The 25,722-nt window shown below is 36.5% G+C and overlaps 2 protein-coding genes across 2 annotated transcripts; one reads left to right on the plus strand and one right to left on the minus strand.

Moving 5' to 3' along the window:
• The first annotated feature begins 8,355 nt into the window (after nucleotides 1-8,355).
• LOC135624410 (alpha-soluble NSF attachment protein-like) lies at nucleotides 8,356-16,351 on the plus strand. Its single transcript, XM_065127976.1, has 9 exons — nucleotides 8,356-8,560; nucleotides 9,931-9,980; nucleotides 10,078-10,150; nucleotides 12,240-12,319; nucleotides 13,008-13,159; nucleotides 14,149-14,308; nucleotides 14,395-14,442; nucleotides 15,168-15,248; nucleotides 16,049-16,351. The coding sequence occupies exons 1-9, from the start codon at nucleotides 8,416-8,418 to the stop codon at nucleotides 16,127-16,129; spliced, it is 870 nt and encodes a 289-aa protein (XP_064984048.1). The 5' UTR covers nucleotides 8,356-8,415; the 3' UTR covers nucleotides 16,130-16,351.
• A 629-nt stretch (nucleotides 16,352-16,980) lies between these two features.
• On the minus strand, nucleotides 16,981-20,381 carry LOC135624409 (histone deacetylase HDT2-like). Its single transcript, XM_065127975.1, has 10 exons — nucleotides 20,245-20,381; nucleotides 19,233-19,303; nucleotides 18,935-19,151; nucleotides 18,789-18,803; nucleotides 18,650-18,700; nucleotides 18,197-18,393; nucleotides 17,843-17,929; nucleotides 17,600-17,705; nucleotides 17,360-17,498; nucleotides 16,981-17,283 (listed from the first exon to the last, which is right to left on the minus strand). The coding sequence occupies exons 1-10, from the start codon at nucleotides 20,255-20,257 to the stop codon at nucleotides 17,220-17,222; spliced, it is 960 nt and encodes a 319-aa protein (XP_064984047.1). The 5' UTR covers nucleotides 20,258-20,381; the 3' UTR covers nucleotides 16,981-17,219.
• Between the last annotated feature and the right edge of the window lie 5,341 nt (nucleotides 20,382-25,722).

The following is a 25,722-nucleotide window of genomic DNA, read 5'->3' on the forward strand; positions in this document are numbered from 1 at the left end:
AGAAGCTCCCTTTGTCTTTGGCACCATGCAAAATGAGTCTGCTCCATCATAATGAAGGACCCATGGAATGACATGATCTAGCTCTTGCCTCTACAAGAATTCATGTCCTTGATCTTTGTCCAATGAAAGCTCTGAGCCTCTGCTCTATGTTACATCTTATATACTGGCAACCTTCTTGTAGCTTGGGTACTTCGCCAAGTTACACCCAAGTTGCTTTGTTCCTTATTTTGCATTGAGTTGATGGTGGCCCTCACTCCCACTATTCCATGGGTCAGCCCTCAATTGAGTCTGATCTCCATATTGACTCCAAATGTGCCTTCATTTGTGTTGCTTTGGATCGCTCCCCACTTAATCTCACAATGCATCCACCAATGCATTCTCTTAAGCAAGATCATATGATGACTCCTCGCTGCTTGCTCGGTTCATTGAGCTTCATGAAGTTATTATTTTTAAGGTACTCCTCCTCAATATGTGTAGTCCATTGCATATGATTCTCCCTCTAGAGAGCCGAGACTTATCCCTCCTGGATATATATCCCGTTAGAGCAACATCTCTCTTCGTTTCCTTTCCTCTGAAAGTTTCAAAGACCACCATCCCCTTGGACTACTCTGACTTGCTGAACAAACTGTGCATTGTTCTGCCTCCTGCAAACGCACTTGCTAGATTGCGACTCCACGTCAATACAGCCCCCGCTGCACCACTTAAGGCCTAGCAACATGCTGAACTCGCTGCATACTTCAGCCTCCTATAGATGCATCCTTCTCACGCCGAAGAGAATGTTTTAATGTTCTATGGCACCGAGTTTCGGTCGCCTTGGGATGGCCACAAACATTTCATCGTCCACATACAAGCCCTTGCATGATTACCGAATTCTTTGAGTTAGCAATTCACCTCTATGAGCTTTGCATAACTCTTTCGATCGCTAAGCAACCCATTTCACCTTGCATGGTCTCATCCTTTACCAAGCGCCTCGCTTGCCTTGAGCATCATCAAGTATGGTTGTCAATGTCGAGTCGTAGCTCAAACTCAGCCATCCCAACCTTTGTGCACTACGCATTCTTCCAAGCTTGCTCTCGTGGTGCCTCTTGTGTGAAGGGTTGGTCATTTCTCTGAATACCAATCTTAGATGTTCGCTCCTCCAAGCGACTCCTTTTCCCTACATCTCCATGCTCATTTTCTCCCAAATGATCATACGTGTGGCTACCCTCAACGTAGCCCCGCTAGGTCCCCCACATTTGTATGCCAAGTATTTCTATAAGTGCTTGTCCCACTCTGATACCATCTATCACAAACTTAGCTGATTTTGCCTAAGTCGTGTGACACCATTACGTGTCCGTCCGCAAATGTCAACCTCCCCAAAACCTCTCATGGTCCCTTAGGACCTACAAAAAAAAAAAGAGTTAAAGAAAGTGCCTCACTCGGGATCCACAAGCAAACATTTCAGAAAATACTTTATAGCCAATGCAAATTATAAACAGACTTTACAAGCTCTGAACGGTTGCACAACAAAGGGTCAAAATGGTCCACTACGTACCGAATATCTCTCACAAGTGTCCACATGACATAACATTTACTTACAAGCCTAAAACGAACACCAAACCCAACTAAAATGAGGTTATTTAGCCTTTGACCGTCCCTCTACATGTTGTGTAAAGTATGAACATATCAAAAGACACGGACATATATAAACATTACATAAAACATCCTGTTTAGAATTTTGTTTGTGACAAAACGTCCAATCTTCTAACATATTCAACTCCGACCCAACATTTGATTCCTCCTATTTCAATCAATTTGTCTCTCCATGATCGAAGCTAGTCCTACATCACTCAAAACGCAGATTAGATCATAACATTATCAATTGGTTTCATTAACAAAATTCGAGATTTAACAATCTCCCCCTTTTTAATAATGATAACCGATTGATGACGGAGTTAACCTTAACTCCCCCTATCAATATGCTATATTGATAGAAGCTTTTTAAATTCAGAAAGTCATGTAATATTTTAAAATATAAAAATACATTATACCACATATGATTCAAATCATCATCATTACTTCTCCCCCTTTGTTATCAGTAAAAAGGAGAAGTGCAAGTTATTGAGATATACAAGTTTTACAACAAATAAGCTAGCAACAATTTTAAGTTGTGCAAATTTACAAATTTAACTTCTTTTTTGAGATATGCAAGTATGAAAGTTTTAGTTTCTTCTTGAATTGTGCAAGCTAGCAAATTTTTCTCCCCCTTTGTCATTGTTAAAAAAAAGGAAAGAATATATTTTGTAATTCTTTCCCCTTTATATTAATTTTTACATCATGACAAAGATAAATAACAAGGATGAATTTACATCAATATTTTAATCATAAAAAATGAAAGATCAAGTCATGATTACCAAAAGACCATGTATAATTTTTGATAAATTTATTCTTTTGTAAATAGAAGGAATGATAGGAAACGATCTTGATTTAAAAAGAAAACTCATGTCATAAAAATCAAGAAATCAAGATCATGATCCGAAAAATGTATAAGAAAAGTTTATGCATTTGGAAGATTTACATTCAAGCTAGTACTTTTGTTTGCCTAAATTTAACATTCAAGCTAGTAATTTTCTTACTCCCCTTGGTCATTGTAAGAAAGAAGAAAAGGAGAATAATACAATGGTGTAATTCATTTCCTTCTAACATTGATGCTCTAAGCATCACATAAGGTATATAATTATAAATATAAAAAAAATATACGTAACAAAACTTAAGTCACAAATTATCAAGATGTTCAAGTGGCATATTATGATTTATTAGGATAAGCCTCCTCTTTAGTGAATAGCAAAAAGAATGATAGGAGAATAAAATATAAAAAATCTTGATTTATAATAAATCTCAATTTATAAATATCAAGTGGATGAATCAAGATTTGTTTGGAAGAATCACTTCTTTAGTGAAAAGGAACATAGGAGAATAAAATATCTAATTTATGTATAAAAAAATCTCAAGTTGTCAAGATCATGATTCATAAAAAAAAATATATCACAAGTTATAATTCCTAGAATTCATAAGAAAAATCATGATTCATAAAAAAAATCCTTTTAAATAATACGAGAACACATAATAGAAGATCTTGATTCATAAAATATTTCAAATTATAATTCTGAGGAATCAAAATCACGATATAGGAGAAAACTCATTCAAATTCAAATAATCAAAATCATCAAAATCACTTTGAAGAGATTCAAAATGACATAAATAGATTTATCAATTTTTTATTAAAAAATGATAAGATAGAGATGAGAAATTTTCAAAATGCATTCTTTTTTTAATTGTTTCAATTTATGTGATTTATTTGGTACAAACATGCCTTTGTCTTTTATGTCAAATCAAAATATTTAAAATCAAAAGATAAGATTTATTAAAAAAAATCAAGATAAAAAATATAACACATAATTCCAAAACATAAGATTTCAAATCATTATTATTTCAAATTCTCATGCATAGTATAAAATCATCAAGTATCAAAACTTTTAACATTTTCATTACATCATTACATCACTATGTATCATTAAATCATCAAACATGATTTATAAAGCATTTTCAATCAAAATTATTTTGTTTATTGTAGTAATGTAATTTTCTTTTTAAGTGAATCTAACTCTTCATGGCTACGAGTTAACATGCAATTGTCATGCTTAAATTTTTAATGTTTTTTTCAAAATCATTAGAAAGAAAAGCATGATATTTTTTGTATTTTTTTATTTTTTTACTAACTAATTTAAAAACAACTCATGAAAAACAGCAAGTAATTTTATAGTAAAATAAAGAAGTTTCAGGTGAGTCATTTACCTCATCGTCGAGACCCACCAAGGTATAGTTCACCACTTTGTCTTTATTGGTTTGCTCTGGATGCACTCAATTCATCCTTAAGTGCTTCCTTCTTCTTTGACAACTTCTTCAGTTTTATATACTCATCTTTAGAGTGCCCTAGCTTATTGTGTTCATAGCAAGTAGTTGTGTCCTTTTTAAATTTATTTTTATTATTTAATTCTTGTTTCATGAACTTTTTAATTTTTATAGTGAGGATTTCTATGTCATCATCATTATCACTTTAGTTATCACTCAAGTGGTCTTCTATTGTTCGAAGTGTCAAATCCTTCATGTTCTTTGGAATGTTGTTCTTAAGTACATCATGTTCAATACAAGTCATTTGATAAGTCATTAAAGACCCGATAAGTTCATTAAGTAGAAAATTGTTTAAGTCTTTTGCCTTTTGTATTGCAGTTATTTTCGAATCCTAATTTTTATAAAGAGATCGTAAAACTTTATTAATAAGTTCAAGATTCAAAAAACTTTTACTAAATGCATTTAAACCATTGACAATATCCATAAAACGGGTGTATATATCTCTAATGGTTTCATTTGGTTTCATATGAAACAACTCAAAATCATGCATTAAAAGATTTATCTTAGAATCTTTAACTCTACTAGTGCCTTCGTGTGTGATTTCAAAAGTGTGTCAAATATCATGCATAGTTTCATAAATAAAAACTCGATTAAATTTTTTTTTATCTAAGATGTAAAATAAAGCATTCATAGCTTTTACATTTAAAGAAAAAGTTTTCTTATCCAAATCATTCAATTTGTTCATTAGATTAGAAGACTTTTGAAAACAATTTTCAATGATATTCCATACATCGAGATTCAATGAAAGCAAGAAAACTCTTATCCGAGTTTTTCAATAAATATAGTTTGTCCCATTAAACATGGGAGGACGAATGATAGAGTGACCCTCTTGAAAGCCGAAAAGAGCAATTTCTCTTAGGTGTTAAACTAAATGAGAAAAAAACATGGCTTTGATACCAATTATTAAGATCGAGTCAACACTAAGAGGGGGAGTGAATTAGTGCTTACGAAAAAATTACGTCGAGTAATAATGATAAAATTATGCATGACGATTTGAAGTAATAATGATTTTTGTGATTTATGGTTTATTGAACTTGATGATTTTTGTGATGAAACTTATTTTTAAATAATGGATGGTTTTGATATAAAAAAACTCAAGAATGCTTGTATGAAATCAATTATATAAATTAAAACCAAAAGAGGAAATATATTTTACTTAAAAATTTCTCAAACTCTATATTATCGAGTTTTCGAAAAGAGATTGATGAATCCATTCGTATCATTTTTTTATGAATCTCTTGAACTGAGAAAATAAATTTGATGATTTTATTATTTAAATTTGAATGAGTTTTATCCTAATCATAATCTTGATGATTGAAGATTTCTAATGCATGAATCAAGATATTTTACCATTTAATCTTGTATGTTTTATTTTGCTATTTACTAAAGAGAAGTTTTATCTAAATCGTGATATTGAATTCCTTGGAATTATGATTTGAGATTTTCTTTATATGAATTAAGTTTCCTCACTCTTTATTCTGATTTTTTCATTTTTATTAAAAAAAATATTTATCCAAATGAATTATGATTTTTCTCTTGACTTTTCAGAATTCATGAGTTCAAATTCTTTTGAAGATCTTTTACTATTTGATCTTCTAAGATTTTTTTTTTTAAGAGGAGATTTATCATGAATCATGTCTTTTGGTATTCACATAATCTTTAATATTATATCTTTTATTATATGATTTTTATTATGTACAATTCCTTTATATTTATGGTTGTATACCTTATATGATTCTTAGAGCATTGATGTAAAAGAAAATTTTGTACCATTGTATTCTTTCTTTCATTCTTTTTAACAATAATAAAGGGGGAGAAAGATTCAGGTGGCACCCTCAATACCCTGAAATCGGGGATATGATACTTTTTTACTCTATTTTTTAAACCATTTTGGTTCTATAAATACCCCACTCTTTCCTACTTGAGGTAATAAGAAATTATATATATATATATATATATATACTTGAGAAAAAATATGTAAATTCTCTTAAAGTATAAAGTTTCTTCCTTCTAGGTTTAAAAAGTCTTCTAAAGGGGGAGTAGGGTTTAGTATAAAAGAGAGTTATAAAAGTTCTCTCCTGAGTCTATTAAAAGGAGAAAAAGTTGTAAGAAGATAATTGATATAGGCAGTGAACGTCGGTGACCTCGACGGAGAGGAATCGAGAGCGAATGCAGGTAGCGACAACCGAACCATTATAAACTCGAATTGCACTTACTTTTTACTTTGCATTCATATTGTAAACTGATTTACTTGCTCACTACTTTTACGAACGTTTCGAGTTAAATTCATCTTTCCGATACGGGCTTTATCGAACGAGATTTTTGAATTGACGTAATTTTATAAAAGTACTAATTCACCCCCTTTTAGTGTTAATTTTGATCCTAACAAATCCGACTTATTCCACGAGCTTTATCAGGAATGTCTCTGATGTAATTTTACATATTATAGATAGTCAATCCAAAGAGTTCCCGATATACCGATAATGTTCAAAGAAAAATCAAGCTAGATTGGAATCAATTTGGGCTCGAAAAACTTGAAATTCAGTAAAAACTTATTCATCATGATTGACTATATAATTCATGCACCATATGCTTTACATCTTGCTTATACTACTAATATTTTATATTTAATTTAGAAAACCTCATTCATAACACCTAAAAGAGGAAGGTAAACGGGAAGTAGAAGATTAATTTGAAGAGAGAATAACTAAATGGGTGAATTACATGCATATACATATAGGGGTGATTAAATAATTGGTGAAATATTAAAGCAAAAAAAAGGACGAAGAATGAGAATTCCTATTAATAGCCAATCAAATGTTGTCATAACAAAATCAAAAGTTTTAGTAGCATCATATGAACAAGGTTCATTTCTGAACATATCTTCATGTTCATTCAGTCCAGAGAGCTTTCTAATTCCCCATAGTATAAAATCAAGTCTCATATCTAAATTAGTTGATATTATTATTATACAAGTGATATTTCTCCACATGTGAGCATGTATGTCATTTGATATAATAAAATTTTATTTTTATTTTTTTAAAAAAATATAAAGTTAATAAATAATTAATTAAAAAAAATTTATTTTTATTATCACTTGTGGCCTTGAGGTTGCTTGGTAAGGCCAAGTTTACATTGGATCCATATTTGGGTGGATTTAGACTTAGGCATCGATAAGATGAGACAAACTCGATGTGAGTTTTCATAGAATTATACTCATTTGAAACATCAGAAGCCGAACTCAATCCTCACATGTCAACCATTTGACTGTTATCACAAATTTAAAATTCGCTTCATCATTTAGTCAAACGTGAATAAGTAATTTCCAATATGGTTTTTAATGTGTTTTTTTATTTATTTTAAAGACGATTTCCCTTAAAAAAAATTCACTAAGATGCTCTTTTATTTGTTTTTCTCTCAAATGGTGTTCCAATTTTGAATAATATCCTAAATATCCATCACCAAATAAGATCTTAATGATACTTTTTTTTCACCTGTTAGTGTTTTGATTTGTTATAGTATTTTAGTTATCACAACAAAGACACTATAAACTCTACTTGAAAATGTTATAAATGATACAAATTGATTCATAATCTCAATCAAATCAATTCAAACATAAAATTTTAATATTATAATGATTTATAAATAATAAAAATATAACATGATATTAGTTATAATTTTTTAAATATTTTTATACCTCGACAAAAGTATTATTATTTTATCGGAACACTATTAAGTGAGCCAAATACAATCAAAACACACTAGAAATAATTTAATATATCATATCAGGATTAAATAAATATTTATAATAGTTTATGAGAAATATTACCCAAATAAAATAAAAAAAGTTAGCTTATTATAATTACCATAATAAAAACACTTAAACCTATTTAAAAATACTATAAATAACCTAAATAAATTTTTAACCTCAATCAAACCAATTACAAGACTAAAAATATAATATTATAACAAAAAAATATTTATATTTTTTTTAATACCTTAATAAAAAATTATATAAATATTATAAATGAGTTAAATGAAAACACTATAATGATTCAAAATGGGTAAAAGAATTGATAAAAAAACTAGCCAAAAAATACGAAAGAAAATTTGATATTATTCGAATTAAGGGTATTATTTGAAAAAAAAACTAAGATAGAACGTTTTTTGAGGAAAAAAAAAGAGATTATTTGAGGGAAATCGTCTTTATTTTAATTACAGAATAGAATAGATATGAATACTGAGGTGGGGTCCGTTACTCTGAGTTTGAGAACGGTCCAAATCGTGAATTGGACATCATTCGAGTGGTTATAGACGTGCGCGTAAGCCGTACGCGTAAGAGTTGTCCGTGGGTTTCTGTATCATTTCACCTCCCCATAAATACCGTCCCCGGGCGAGAAAAAAGCAAAAAAACAAAAAAGGAGGAAAAGGGTTTCGTCGTGCGGTCACAGCCGGAAAAGGGGGATGGCGGATCAGACGGCGAAGGGCGAGGAGTTCGAGAAGAAGGCGGAAAAGAAGCTTGCCGGCTGGGGGATCTTCGGATCCAAGTACGATGATGCGGCTGAGTTGTTCGACAAGGCCGCCAATTGCTTCAAGCTTGCTAAGAACTGTATGCTCCCTCTTCCTTCTTCTCTTTTCCCGGTACTGATCGCGGTTCATTTAGGCTCCCGATCGGTGTTTCCATGATGGTCTTTGAGGATCTGTTGCTGAATCTCCCGATCGGTATCACCACTTTCATGAGTTAGTCATTGGATGTCATTTCATCGTCCTGTTTGATCCTGATATCTTAGCATCGGAAGATCCGAGTAGATTGGGGCTCGTAGGTGAGGACACGGCTACTGCAAAGTAATTGTTCGATCATGTAGTTGCTGTATTGTTGATCCTTCTAGCTGTAGATACGAGGAAGATTGGCTGAAAGTTGCTGTAGTTGTGCAATTAATCAGATCCGATCTGTTTTCAGTATGGGGAAGTCCAAAATTGTCGTATAATGGACTTAAAAGTCCGGGAATAGAAATATTTCGACTCTGTGTGATTGGTCGACTGCAGGATTGTCCAGCAGATTAGAAAGAGATAAAAGAAAGATGTAGAGGAACAAGAAGGAAATGCAAAGAAGAAAGGAGAAAAGGACCGAGAGAGTGGGACTTAGAGAGATGAAGGGGGAGGAGAGAGCTGTCTGGCCAAAGAACAATTCAACAGTTTTTTTCCATTAAACAATTACTAGTCTAAAATTCGCATTTGCAAAATAGTTATTACAGTCTACCAAGCTAGGTTTTTTTTTGGTTTGAATTCAATAAAATACAAAGAATAAAAGTACTGATCAAACACTGACCTAATTAAGCAAACAACTAAACTTTTACAAGCTACAGTCTCACTTCAGATCATAACTTTTCACATATAAAGATTAATTCAATTAAATTCAACCAAGACTATCTGTGTTAATTAAGTAATACAACTTTATGAAATCAAAAATAAAATCTAAATTGGTCAAACTTACATCAGGTTAGATGAGCCGAACCTCTTGGATCACATCATCTTGGTTAGGGATTATCCTCATCATTGGACTGTTCAAGTACTGGTCAAAATTAGTTAGAGTAAGCCTGAATCAATTAAATTTGATTATATTTAGTTGATTTTTGTGTTGTGGAACAATTTGGATCATGACTATAGATTTATTTAGATCATGACTATAGTAGATCAATCTGGATCCTTCTTCCGTTGATTTTTCTTTGTTATTCTTAATTTTCCCATTTTTTAAAAAGTCTTATCCCTTTATTCCGTCAGATCGATCAGATTTGTCTGAGCTCACTCCCAGATACCATTGCTTGTCTTTGTCTTGCTAAACCTTTAATCACTTTTTTTGTCATTTCAACTTAAGTTTAATTATTTAGCATAGCTGTTATGTGAGTTTATGAGCTATCATGTCAGAAATTCTGGGAACGTCACGCTTCTTAATTGACATGTCTTACACTGGTATTGCAGGGGATAGAGCTGGTACAGTGTACATCAAACTTGCTAACTGTCATTTAAAGGTATCTATCTTGTTGGTTTTGGTTTTGAGTAGTTTGACTTTGACATATCATCACTTTACATGTTTATTATGTTGTTCATTCTGATTTCATAATGCAGTTAGATAGCAAGCATGAAGCTGCCTCAGCTTATGTAGATGCAGCAAATTGCTATAAGAAAATCTCCGTTCAAGGTATTTTCTCATGAGAGGAAAGCTTATCAAAAATCTTCTTCTGTAATTCCCTTGACTGCTGTAATGGATTTTTTGACACTCGCTTTCTATGGATGATTTTTTTTTTAGGGAGGAAAGGGAAAATTGTTCTCATCATTCTTCTCTCCCTCTTTCTCTGTCTCTCTCTTTCTTTCTCCCTGTGTCTTACAGGACAGGGTGCAGCTGGTGATAGGAGAGATGAGGTTGTGGGAGAGAGGAAAATTTGAAGGACCTTTCCCTTGATTCCTGTATAAAACCTTCTTTTATTTATGTTTCTTTTAGACAATCACAATAGTGTCAATCTGATTCAATACTATGATTGTTGACCCTAGGCCAATTTTAATTTAGGCAGCAATCTTGCATGATTGACATGTGAAATGGATTCTAATGTGTACGTGTGTTTTTTCTACAAGGAGATAAGAAGTAAATACAGTGACACTAATAATGAAAGCTTATGACAGCCTTCAGAATCTTCAACCAAGAAAGTCTTAGAAAGTAGGAATTCAGATCATGTGCTTAAGTGTTTAGCTCACACATGGATGCATGAGTTCGTTTTGATGACTATGCATCTATTATAACACTGGGTACTGTCAATATGATAATCAACATTTTGCCATGTTGGCTGAATAAATTACACATATCATCTTCGTTATTTCTTTTTTGTTTCGCAATGAATAGGTGTCAACTGTCAACATGATGGCTTATGGAAGGCATGGACTAATTTCATGAGCTTAAATCTAAGTCCTTGTATTCCTTGGAATCACCCACCAAATCCATCTATAAGTAGGATGCTTGGTACAGCAGGTCTGATACTCATTGATGTGGGTATATGCAGTGATATGGGAACTTAGATCTGGATATGAGAGCGCAGGTGACACTGTTTATACTGAGGTCCATGTTTAAATCGAATCTAATCAATTTTAACTTGGTGTGTCTATTCAAATCCAATTGCCTAGTAACTAATATGTTTTGACCCTATTTAATTGGATTTGGCCTAGATGACATTCGAAAAAGTCATCATGAAGTTAGATTGGATCTTGTCAATTTTCATATGGGCTTAACACAACATTATTCAGGTATGATTTGGTGTTAATGAGTTTGATCCTGTTTAAACCTCTCTGTGGCCATCCAAGTCACATGCTCCACCACTAATTCCACCCATGGTCAAATTCTACTGATGTTCCTCTTTTAGCTAGTTAATGACCACCCTAGTATAGCCTAGCATATCACTTGGAAGTTGTTGATCAATCTTAGTTCTAAAGCTTAGCTGCAGTAGGTGGTTAGCTAGTGGTCAAGTTGCATTTGTTGGCTTATGAACAGACAGCTAGCTTTTAGCATTGTCCTTCTACGGTATAATAGGAGAGCTGGGTGATGTCAACCAAAATTTCCTTTTGATTAAAAAAATGGATAAAATCTCTCATCTTTATTTGATGAATGACTGATTTAAGAATAAAGGGTGGTTTTAGGGTTAGAATACCCTTTATTTGGTGTATTCATTTCCAACCTTTTAAACGGAGATCTGGTGCTCTCTCAATGCTGTGTTCAAGACCTGGTGAAAAGAGGAGTGAGGATAACTAGTTGGGTGATAGGGCTGCATTATAAAGTGACTCTACCTTTTATCTGCCTCTATTTGCATACAAGTTGTCCTCCTGCTCTCTCTTCCCTGGTCCCATCTGGTTCAGGACTAGTATGAGAATAACTTTTGGTTAGGATCAACCTAAACACATTCAACCATGTCAGGTTAACACCGTAACTGTTTTTCATCTCTGAGGCTCTTAGTTTCTATTGACGCCTTTATCCTTGTCTAGACCTAACTAGTGCTTTATATTTGTAATGCAATGATTATAATATTGGTAATGGTTGATGCTATTTGATGTTTTATCTATGTAAGATTTAGATCCAAGAATTCAGGAACCATACATGAATGACCTTTTTCTGGGAACATCATGGGACTTCTCGTTCCACTAGTTTTACCAATCTATATTGAAATAGCATATATTAGGTAATCATTTTTGCACCATTCCTTTTCCCTTTTCTGACCTTGGGTACATGTTCCATTTCTTTTTTGCAGATGCTTCACAGTCATTAAGTCAGGCTGTGAAACTTTTCTTGGAGATTGGTAGATTAAATATGGCTGCAAGATACTGCAAGGTGATGAACTGCCTTACTTTTTTAAAAAACTTTATGGTAGTAAATTATAATTATTCAATTTGATGAAACATGTGTATATCAGTAGATATGCTAATCAAGGGTTTAAATTTTGTGATTTGGGTTTTGCTGCTAACATGCTGGCATGATACATCCTGGCTAGCATAGGCTCTATGCCAAGCCAACAGCTTACCCTCTGCACAGCATGAAACCCATTTCTAATGTGTGCTTGGAAGGGAGTAGCACCATAAAGAAGGGTTTAGCACTTGAGGTCCATGATGGTGACTGTACGTTCATGATTTAAGTCAATGATAACATGCATATATAAAAGGATTCACCTTGCTGACCTCAAATAATTGAGACCAAGGTTTGCCGTACCGGACTGTACCGCCCGGTATGGGCGGTACGTACCGGTCCGACAGGCCAGCGGTACGCGGACCGCTCCGTACCGTACCGACACTGTAGCAGTGTACAGTACTGTGTAGCAGTGTACAGTGCTCGGTCCACCTGGGTGTACCGAGCGGTATACCGTACCGGTACCGAGCCCGGGTCGAAACGCCGGTACGGTACGGTACGGCGAACCTTGATTGAGACATTACAGCTTCTTGTTGTTATTGTTGATAACATGCACATATAAAAAGATATGTTTTATATATTTGATTTTGCTTGCTGGGGAATCCATGTCTTTCAGGAACTTGGTGAATTAAATGAGCAAGAACAGAATTTAGAGAAAGCCATGGACTACTTTGAGCAAGCTGCTGACCTTTTTCAAAGTGAGGAAGTGACTACTTCTGCAAACCAATGCAAGCAAAAAGTTGCACAATTTGCGGCTCAGTTGGAACAGTAAGATAGCAAGTTGTCTGTATTTAAATTTTTGTTTACTCTTTCTGATTAACATAAAGAGCAAGTCAAATGACTATCCATAAATATCATTTTTTTTACTTTCTTTTGTGAACTATGACGTTTGCTAATGTATCTTATCAGCATTTAAGTAGAAGATTCTAGACATAAAAGAGATTTGCTTTCAAGCTTTTTTTGCATTCAGTACGTGGTAGGAGCATGGCTGCAATGTCAAAGTATATGTTTCATCTTGCTTCTAAATTAACAAGGCTTAGTTATACTTCTTGATTTGATGTAATTGTTCTATTGATATAACCAATGCCCCTATCCCATCAATTTGTCATACATGTGACATGGGTTGTCTCATTATATCTTTCTTCTTTTCATTTGAGGTAAACAATCATGTTCATTTGTCAATGAATTTGAGTTTGCTGCGTAGGCAATTCTGCAGCACTCAAAATGTTACTGATGGTCTTGGAATCTTGACCAATTCAAATTTTAGTTACCTACAGTGTTTAGTTAGACTCGCCTGAACTAGTTTATTCTATATGTCCAGGGTAATTATACGCCTTTATTTGTTACTTCTTCCTAGTGCTACAACACCTTGATATATGGCACTTTGCACTATATATCAGTTTTGAGGACCCTTTTGTACCGGTAACAAGGAATTTGGATTCAGTGAAAAATTACACCTTGTTGTGATTTTGATATTCTTATCATATGAAATTAACATTTATTTAGGAAATTTGATTTCTTAAAGATGCTGATCTTTAAGATTTATTTTCCTTTAAGAGGAAATTTGTGGTTCATATAATCTATATTATTGCAAACTATCAACATATCCAACAACTAGCTTCAAGTAATTATATACTTCTGATTTAAGCATCCCAATGTCCAATTAGATTTAAGGATTTAAACATCCAGTTTTCAAGATCTTTTAACTATATTACAGTTGTGTGCATTGAAATTTTGACACAGTAACTTTTTTGCAGATACCCAAAAGCCATTGAAATATATGAAGCAATAGCACGCCATTCAATAAATAACACTCTTCTTAAGTATGGTGTTAAGGGGTTTCTCCTTAATGCTGGCATATGTCAGTTATGCAAAAATGACGTTGTTGCGGTGACAAATGCATTAGAGCGATATCAGGTTTGTCCGTCTCTTGGTTGGTGGTTGAATTTTTTTTTTCTGAGACTTTTATAACAAAATTAACTGGATTTTACTTGCTTGTCCAGGAACTTGATCCTACTTTTTCAGGCACACGTGAATACAAGCTTTTAGCTGTAAGACACTTTATCTTGTCTTTCTGGTGGTATTTGGGTTGAATTCTCATTTACTGATTACCTCACTATGTTGCATTGATCAGTTTTCTCTGAATCTTGTTTGCAAGATGACTTACTCTGATTCAACTTGGAATTTGTTGTGACTTTCTGAAAGCCTAAGTTTCAAATTCAACAAATTTGGACTTTAAAATGAAAAGTGAAATATAGGAAGTTTAAGTAGTCAAGGATGTTGAAGCATATGGTTTTTGCATTTCTAGGCATAAAGATACTATAGAAGACTAATGAAGATTTAAAGAAATAATATAGTATACTATTAGCTTTTGTTTTCTTGATTAAACTTTTCAATCTATTCTTTAACAACTTAAGTGTCTATGGCACAATAATTTTTGAACTTGACAAATTGATTGGTAGTAGATATGCGTTCGAATTGCATGCATATGTAATAGGTCCTTGAAGTTGAAATCAAGAATTAAGTTCATCGTTTTCTATAATGTAGTTTTGATATCTCAGCTAAATTATTATTAACTATTTAATTTCTTCCTCTTTCTCTTTCTTTGAACAACATGTCTATCATGATTTGACTATTTATATGCATGCTTTCGTGTATTTTTGAATGCAGAAAGGTTACTTTATTTTCTTCTTCTTGAAATGTATGAACTGTGAACTGGATCATCTAACATGTTTCATTAAGAACATGTCTTATAAGATTAGTACTCTGATGGCAGGATTTAGCTGATTCAATGGATGAGGGAGATGTTGTGAAATTTACTAATGCCCTCCAAGAATATGATAGCATGACTCGGCTGGTAAGTCTATTATCTAATATTAATCATTTGTGGTGCACTTACGCATGCATGCATGAAAGTTTATTCACAATATCTGATCAATCTAAGTTTTTTCTTTTAATAAAATTTAATTCAGACCAAAATTGATGAGATACAATGTGATCGGATTATAATATAAAATCTTCCCAATTACATGCCCAAACAACATGCATGTCAAGTTAGTAATTATGACACTGTTTAGATTTGTCTTGCATTGGTTTCCTATTTTTAGAATGGAATCAGTTCTTATAACTCTCGCCAGTTGGTCTATATTCAACCATAATGAATTGCTCATAATTGAATCACCGAACAGTCCTGACATTTGAACATAATTGTCATTTGATTCTCCATCTTATCAGAACTCTTAATTTGAACCAAAGAAAAAAGAAAACACTTTTCTCACCACATATCCTGCAGTTTAGGCTGTTTAAAAAAAAATCAAAAACTAGTGCTGATATCAAAATTAATTTCTTCCTCTTTGTAGACTACTTTGTATGTCAAGATCTCAAACATCTTTTGTTATGCAAGTTGAGGCACGGATTAGCCCATGTATGTCAAAACTGGATTTTAATCGGTCACTGGAACGCAGGTTCCTCTACCAATTATAGAATCATTATATAAGGCTATGATAAGTTTTGCCTTCTTATACGAGGCTAAAATAAGTGGCGCATAATTTCACCATGACTTCATTTACCTGACTCAGTATGAAGGCAGCATAAGGCACAAAATAGTCTTGTATTTGGTCTAATATTTTGTGTTGATTCCATCTCCATTGGCTATAGGATCCATGGAAAACCACACTTCTGCTGAGAGTGAAGAATGCAATTAAAGCAAAGGAGGAGGAAGACGATGATCTCACCTAAGGCCCACTTGTAATCACTGTTCATGTTTTCGTCTGTATTTGGTGATTTCTTGGTGGCCATGGTTTGTGTGTGAAGATTGGATGCAAGGATCTGAGGACTTGTGATGCTTTTGGGTTCGCTATGTTGTACTTGGAAATACTATGGTTTTCTCCATCGTATCCACGGGAGGTGGCTACACATCACAACAGTTCACTAAGAGCGAGCATCTGATTTCAGTTTGAACTGTGTTATTCTCATTCCAGTTGCGGAAATTATGATTTCTTTCTGGCAAAGGTGCCTCGTTGTCACAGGTAGAAGATGATCTGGGCGTGTTGAGGTTAACATGAGAAACTCCATGATAGCAGAATAAATCCCACCGAACTCTCGGAGGTACAACCTATCCTACATGCCTCATTGGGTTGAGGTTTTCAGGTGATAAAGGTGCATTCGTTATGCAGGCATTAACAGGTGATAAAGGAGATGAAGTTGTTAATGATTATGGGGTCGAAGCAATAGACGTCAGAGGGAGGGGATTCATTTGGTGTCCCCATCCTAAATGTTCTATGTGGTTGTCATCAACATAGTTGGAACGATAAACGATGACATAAGGTCATAAATGATGATGGAGTCAAAACGATAGACGATATCAAAAGTGACATGATAATGAGATACATTTAGGGTATTAAAAAAATTTAATGATACACAGATGATTAAGTCAAAATAATAGATAATAAAAAACAATGAAAAACATTTAGGATATTTATAGAAAACAAAAAATGAGGGACATCATCCAAAAATCATCCATCTCAACGCAAATCGTGAAATTGAGGAGAGACTCGATAATTTTTCGTCGATTCAGTGGTGTCCTATCCTCAGAAAAAACTGCAGAATCCTCCAATAAGCACTTTAAAAAAATGGTAACTGATTACACCACACACACAAAATAACGTAACTGCAAACTTGGAAACTGTAAGCTATTAACCCAACATTCATAGTGACATCCGAGAAGCCCCACCACTTCTACAAAACTCGTAACACCCCGAGTGGGTTCATCACTTCCAATGGTCCATCCGAGAAGCCCCACCACTTTCCTAAATATGATCTTGGTGTCTCATTTGCCGGCACTGTGCTTTGCTTTTGTATGAGATTGAAGAGCATTGTCAGAGTTGAAGTTCCTACAAAAATTGTTTGTTTGGTTCATGAACTGATTCATATATGAGTATGGAAATGGTGGGGGAACTGAATACATACTTGCCACATGACTTGCAATTGACTGAGCCTGCAGATTTTGGGGTTTGCTGTTTAGACTTGTCATTCTTAGCAGGAGTTTTTCCACTCTGTTTTGCCGGAATAGGGGTAACAGAATGGCCATCTTTCTTAGCAGCACCACCTGTGAGTTTATTGTTGGTCTCATATGCATCATAGTTTAAACCAACATAAAACAATGTATATTTATTTAATAATGAATCAAGTTTACATGCAAGTCATTACCCTTTTTCTGACTCTCTCCTTTCCCTGGGGATATTAACTTTGCTTTCTTCTCCGAAACAGGAGTTTTTAAAGCAGAACCAGCTGGCCTTTTATTAGGAGGTTCAGCCTGCAGAGATGGCAATGGCAATGGCAATTATCTTATAATATGAGTTTATCAAAACAACTGATGACTGAATATTACAAAACAGAATAGTTCCACCCAAACAACTGGTGTCTGAATAAATATGTAAACAATCTGTTTACCATTTTTACAGGAGCTTCATCTTCATCAGAGCTTTCAACTTCATCCTCGTCCTCATCTTCGCTATCATCTTCCGCTTCAACCATATCCTGAATGAAGTATTTAGCAAAGAAAACAAAATAAAACAGATGTATCAATAACAGCTACCACATTGTCAAAACATGCTCATTAAGTGACCTAACATAAAACTTGATGAAAACCTTTCATCGCTTGACAATTGCTAGAAAGATGCTAAGCACATAAATTAGTATGAGACCAAACAAACAGAACAGACAACAAAAGGGGCACTGAAATACTGAGGATGTAAACAACTTATCAAACAAGAAAATAACATATTTGACAGACATTGCACAGACCTCATCATCATCAGATTCATCTTCGTCAGACTCTTCACCATCAACATCTTCATCATCATCCTTATTCGGCTTTTGCTTATCTGCCTTCTTCAGTTCCTCTATTTTAGGTTTTGCCTTGGAAGCAGGGGCATTTGCTTGAGGAACTTTTGGCTTTCCCTCTGTAGATTTGGTCTGTTCAACCTTCACAATAGACTTGCCTGAAAAATATGGAAAACAGTATCACATAAGAAAACCACCTAAAGTCCACTATAACATAGTAAATTCTCCAAAATTACAAGTTAAACTGATTTAACTTTATGAACAAATACAAAATTTAGTTATAAATTGAAGTAACACACATCATTTGTTAATTGCAATAATAACCCAGACAATTGACAGGGTAAACCATCAAGAACACAAGGAACATAAATTGACTTGGTATCGAGAAACCAACAAGTGTACTCAGAATCACACCATTAGTCTTCTGGTCAAGTTGAATATCTTCATCAGCATCCGAGTCACTCTCTGGAATTCAAACAGTAGCAAACATTTTTGTTAGGAGAGAAACAGAATGAGAACAAAATATTTAATAAGAGACAACAACAAGATGTACCATCAAAATCAGGAAATGTAGACCCCCAAAAAGAAAAACTTAGTCAAGGAAATCAAAAGTAGCAAATATCTGTTATGTAGTGCAAGACATGAATATTAAACTGAATTAGTACGTAAATTAGCTTCCTACGGGAAGATCAAAAGGATATTCGTCTGCCTCAAGTGCAGCAGTTTTATAGCCACATAAGTAGACACTTGCATTGTTTGAGCTGTGAGATAGCTCAAATTCTTTCTCAAATACTAAATCATATTGAATTTGAGCACATTTCTCTGCAGAGAGTGTTCCAAGTACAAGCTTTTGGTTGTTAAATTTCACATAGACCAGTATGTTCTCATTTCCCTTCTTAGTCTCCCCTAAAGAAGCCTGCATGGTAATAGATGGACATTAATATAATCATTTTTCAATATGAAGAAACACTTTGAGCAGTACGCGGCGAAGTAAAACCTGAGAAAGATGCAAATATTTGTCCTCTCCAGGATCAACCTTGACAGTCTCTTCAGGCTTAATTTCCAGACCTGAAAATTTGTAGCAAAATTGATTGATGAAAACACTACTATGGGTGACAAACAAAACAAATAAGGTAAGGAATTTTGAGGGAAGAGGAACTTAATGTAACTTAGCCAAGATAGAATCTTGGCTGGATAAAAAGCAAGCTATGACTTGCACAAATACTTGGAAAAACTAAAAATAACTCAAAGAACATAAAACCTTAAAAATGTCAACAAGCACTTTTCATTAACCTTCTTCTTTTTAGGATTTTACTGATACCGCAGGTAGCAATTACCTCAATTTATGTGCGATATATCACCCAGAATACTTATTTTGATATCTAGTAAATTCAGGAAATATGAGTTCACTATAGATTATCATTATTGTAACACCAGACTCATAGCATACTTATTCTAAATATAATTTTTCTCAGACACGTTCCGTTTGCCCAAAACACCATGTTCCATTTTAAATTATTTTATAACTCATCAAAGTCTACCGCCAAAATTTACATGCATAAAGCACACGAGAAGCCTCTGTTTCAAGTACACTTGAAGAAGAAAACAGAAAAGAAACTGTAAGAATGTAAAAGAAAGATTTTTGACACCGTACTGCCGCATAATGGGTGTGATAAAGTGGAACAGTGATATAGTACGTTCCAGAACAGATTATGAAACCACCAGTGATACACAAGCGCATGATTTGAGACACAACAATATGAGCTAAACTAAGAAGAAAAAGAACGCTAAATCACAATCTCCATAATAGCAGCTGCAACATTTACGGTGTTGCATTCAACCTATTGGCGAAAAACCAAGACACTCACAGACATTATAATTAACTGTAGGGTCATCAAGAGCCAAAAGGACAGAATGATCGGAGGGCAGATGTCCAACCTCCTACCCAGAGTCAAATAGAAAGAAGAGGAGAGGGATGGTAAACAAGCAAAGGGAGAGAAGAACATTACCCCAGAACTCCATAGCGGAGGGAATGGAATGCCGGGAGGGAAGGGGTCGGAAAGGAGCGCGAGGAGAAAATGGCGAGCTTAGTGGGGGATTAGGGTTTTGGGCTCCGAGAGGCAATTTAAAGCCACCAGGGATCCCTTGGAGACTTCGGATCGCCGATCTCCACCGTTGCTTGCTCCATCGCTGAGGGGCGTATACAAAATTTCACTCAAATAACAACGGCTATATATATATATATATACATATATATATATACATAAATATGTATATGTAGATATATATATATACATATATATGTATACATATACATATATATATATACATATACACATATATATGTATATATATACATTTATGTATATATATGTATATATATATACATATATATATAATTATATAAAATTATCATAAATTCATAAAAAAATCAAGGTATCTTAAAAATATATTATTATTTATATGATTTTATCCTAAATTATCTAAAAAAATTACATTAGAAATATATTCAAGTTACACTCATTCGTCAAATATATTAAAATTGTCATAAATTAATCATAAAACTAATAACAAAATCCTATATTTTCTATTTTCAATATTCACTTAGTTACACTCAGAAAATGAAATAAGTTAAACTCGATTTTCTAACTTATTTTAAAATTATTTTTTTAGGTGTTTTTAGATTAATTAATTATCGAAACTTTGAGATTTCTACTAAACTATGATTTAAACAAAAAAATTATACTATCTTTTTATTTTACGATGAATTTAGAATAAATTTATATAAAAATTAATATATATTTTAATAAGTATATGAATGAGTATAATTCGATTATAACTTGAGTATAAGTTGAATGTAAGAGTCTTAACCAACTTGAATTTATCTGAATGAATCCGATACGAATAAGCTTGACTCAAATCGAATTGACTTACAAATCTTGCTAGCTTAGAACTTGATTTAAGGATATTATTGAGATTTTTGAAAAAGAAGATGCCCCTTGATAAAAATAAAATATTAGACGTACTCATTACTAGAGTTTCTTTTTATAAACTAATATATATATATATATATATATATATATATATATATATATATATATATCGACCATCAAACTGCAATATTTCCGTTAACTAACATATTGACATACGAAATTTGCATCACTTGTGATCGAAATTTTGATGATTCGGAGATCTATCGGCATTCAAACACTCAATTGGAGGGACAGACATTTAGGTATTACCATTGAATCTGCCTCATAAATTCTGATAGGGAGTATTCTGATTGTGCCTTCGGGACAGAATTGAATAGTACGACTTCCGACCCACAGCAACAAATTGTTAATACCAACCAAACGGTCGAATTGTCCTTAAATCTTAATGATATATGTATCCCACTGCCAGCCTTATCATCCTGCATCATAAAAGAAGCATCAGTTTCTGAGATATAATCGAAATCAAACAATTGGGGTTGTCTAATCCCGACAGACATCCGCCTATTCCCCTCAGACCTTTCCCCACACATATAGCAGCCGTCAGATCAACCCTATCTCTCTGTTTCACGATATTTGGGCCAAAGTCTTATGTACTTATTGTTTGAGTTTAACATAATGTATATAAATTAAATTTTATTTATACACTTCATTTATTAATCTTCTTAGTTCATTGTATTTGACTGTGAGAGGAGACACATTAACAAATATATATTATAATTCCCAATGATGGTGGAAATAATCAAATATAATATTTTTTGTATTTTAATGTTCTTGAAATCTATATTTATCATTTGCAAGAGATATGTCATGTTTATTCAAAGTCATAATAATGTCTTTGATAATTAGATCTCAAATGGGACGAATATTTCTTTCATGATATTACTTTTGAAATGAACGTCTCACTTTATGCCTGATGAGATCGTTCGACTTCAATTGAAATTCCATAAAAATCAGTGAGAGATTAAAAGTAAGAACTAAAATTCCACAATATTCCAAAAAATCATCGTCTTAGCTTGACATTATGGATACAATGGATTGAGCTCTGCACATCGAGTTATGATTATTTCGAAATATTCATCAGATCAATCTATTTATTACCTCCACATAAATACATGCGTTTAATCGAGTGACTGTTCCAATGAAAGTTCAACGATTCTCTCCAAAGAGATAAATCCAAATGAACACACGTAATAGGATTATTGTGATGAGTGAGGAGGGGGTCTTACTTAATCTGATAGGGACAAAAATGACGATCAGGTGCACTATGACGTCAGTCACCCCTGGACGGCACACTGCCCCAGGGAGCGAGTATTAACACCGATTTAATGTGCACCCACGTCGATCGTACCCAGACGACCTCACCGTCTGACCCCGCACGACCGGCCGAGGCAGGGGAAGGCGTCGACCACAGCTCGCCCATACCCTGCGGCAGCTCGGCCCTCCACGCAACACCAACGGCAATGACAGACGCCATCAGAGGTACGGTCCTGCTCCGGCAGGATGGTACATCAGGTAACATCAAACTCACCTATAAATACCCCCGGGCTCCAAACGAAGGGGGACATGGACAAGCACACAGAAGCACTTCTTCATCTAAAACTCCACTCCATATCACTGACTTGATCGTCGGAGGGGTCGGGCCGAGCCGCCGACCCGACCTGTGTGCAGGTACTCGACCGAAGTCGCCTCCACCCGGCACCGCGGCAAGGGCTTTCTTCCAACCAGACCCCCACAATCGACCGCCGCAAGATCCCGAGGGACGCAGCGCCTGATCCCCGCCATTCGGACCCCCCGAACCAGCCGCGACGGCCCCGAGGCCACGGTTAAAAAAGTTGTTTACCCCAACAGATTGGCGCTAGAAGGAGGGCCCGATCTGAATGTCAAGCGATCAGCAAACCCACTCTGACGAACTCGCGACCGTCAGGTTGCACCCGGTCAGCACTCCAAAGGAACACCCCCCGCGCGACGGAACCCGAGACGAGCATCCCGCCACGACGTCGGAGCGCTATTGCCGGTTGTTCAATGACCCGGGTTTGTCGCCACCCGACGGCGCCCCCGCCGGCCCGTCGCCCGTCTCGCCCGAGGCCTTTCACGACCTTGCTCACCAAGTCCGAGCCTTGATGGGCGTGATCCAAGCCATCATTCCGCTCGTTTTTCATCCAATGCCCCCACATATGACCCAACCCCTACAACAGCAGGAGCCCATCACCCGGGTTCACGCGCCACTCCTCGAGCCCCCCACGTCGCCTCGAAGCCGGTTGGCCCGACCCGGGAATCAAGGAACGGAGGATCCGACGATCCGTCTGGCCCCCGAGGCGCTGTCTATGGACTCAACAGAGGCCATGCGAGCCCAGCTGCGCCTCGTTAACCGGCGACTAGACGAGGTGCAATAGGAGGTTCGCGGATCAAAGGGAGAACCTGGGGTAGACAGACATCAAGGGTCCCCGTTCGCCCCTGAGATACAAGATCAGGCGATTCCACCCCATTTCCGGCTCCCTTTGCTGGACGCATACGATGGCACAACTGACCCAGCGGACCACGTAGCCGCTTTTCGTGCCCAGATGGCGCTATACGGGACCTCTGACGCCTTGATGTGTAGGGCGTTCCCAATGACTCTACGGGGGCCGGCCCGCGCGTGGTACTGCAACCTGAAGACCGGGACCATCACCTCCTTCGATCAACTGGCCAGGAATTTCGAGCTCAACTTCCTAGCTTACGCCCGACCGAAGTCGTCCGCGGCGTTGCTCCTCGGGCTCAACCAAAGGGAGGATGAGCCCCTCTCCCATTTTGTGAACCGCTTTACGACGCAAATTCGAGGGCTGTCGGATGCTCACCCCTCTCTATTGATGTAGGCTTTCATGATGGGCCTGCGGCCTACCAGGTTCTTTTGATCCCTCGTGGAGCGACCCCCCACCGCGGTACCTGAGATGCTGCAGCGAGCAAGCCAGTTCATCGCCGCGGAAACATGGATGGCCGGGAGGCGTGAGGAACACAAGAGGGTCAAGTCGGAGCAACCCCGAACGCAACAGCCCACCGCGTCCCGGCGGAGGTTGGACCGACCCGACCCGCCGACACCAAGGCCCCTTCTCCCCGCTTTGAACTCGTCCCGAACAGAAATATTCCTCCACATAAGGGAGAAGGGACTACTCAAAGAGCCTCACCCGATGAGGAGCCCACGAGAACTTGCGGACCGATCAAAATATTGTCGCTTCCACCGACAGCATGGGCATGACACTGAACAGTGTCAGGAGCTAAAAAGGTAGGTCGAGGAGCTCATCCATAGAGGGCATCTGTGCCAGTACCTTCATCCATAGAACGCAACAGCCCTATCGAACGACACATCGATGTAATAGCTGGCGGCCCCGCGTCTGGCGAAGGCTCCATGACGGGAAGAAAGGCTTACGCCAGAGCCGTCCCAACCGAAGCTCCCAGGAACGGGCCCGAGCTCGAGATCACCTTCCCGATCGGGGCATCCGAACAACCCGAGCACGACGACGCGCTCGTGATATCAGCTAGGATCGCCAACGCACAGGTGAGAAGGATCATGGTCGATACCGGGAGCTCGACCGACATACTTTACTTTGATGCCTTCTAGAAGCTCGGCTTGGCTAGGGAGAATCTGAAGCCGATGAGCTCGGCGCTTACCGGATTCACTGGAGATTCGATCTCGCCGCTAGGAGCCATCACCCTGCCCTTAACCTTAGGGGCCCCGCCAAGGTCGAAGATAGTAATGACCACCCTTCTAGTGGTCGACCTTCCCACGGCGTACAACGCCATCCTTGGTCGACCGACCCTCAACAAGGTCAGAGTCGTCGTCTCAACCTACTACCTAACTATAAAATTCCCGACCCACGCCGGAGTCGGGGAAGTCACCGGAAGCCCCCGAGAATCCAAGTGTTGCTACGTGACCGCCGTCTCGTTAAATAAAAGGGCAAGGATAGAACCACCGCTGGAGGATCCTCGGGAGATGAAGAGACCGATGTTGGAAAATCTTGGGGGCGACATCACATGCACAGCGGAAGAACAAGAAAACAAAATCCCCGATTCCCAAAAAGATGTTCGTCGTCGTGCGAAGATTGGTGTGCAAAATCCGCGAAACTTAAAACTGCATATAGAGTAGATTGTGTTACCTAGGGAGATCGTATATCCTTGTTTCCTTGCAGATCCTTAGGAGAGGGTGAAGGAGGTTAAGCGTCCTCCTCTCTAGCGGTGATCCACACAGTAGGGTTACGACGATACTCCTCAAAACTCCAGGCCTGCTCTAAGGTGGAGAGGGAGAGGAGAATAGGAAGGGCAAGCAAAGACTTTAGCCTATGAGGCTCTGAATCCCTCCTATTTATAGAGGTCCCTTGTCAAACCCTAATGGGTCCTCCCCTAGTGGGTATTAGATTTGCATCCAATAAGACAAGGGCTCCATCAGATATCTCATATCCGAACCTCTACTCATCGCAATGCCTACCATATGTGTGTGACCCTCTAGGCCCAATATCGAGC

The sequence above is a fragment of the Musa acuminata genome, chromosome BXJ2-10 (assembly GCF_036884655.1).
Source record: "Musa acuminata AAA Group cultivar baxijiao chromosome BXJ2-10, Cavendish_Baxijiao_AAA, whole genome shotgun sequence".
Lineage (NCBI taxonomy): Eukaryota > Viridiplantae > Streptophyta > Magnoliopsida > Zingiberales > Musaceae > Musa > Musa acuminata.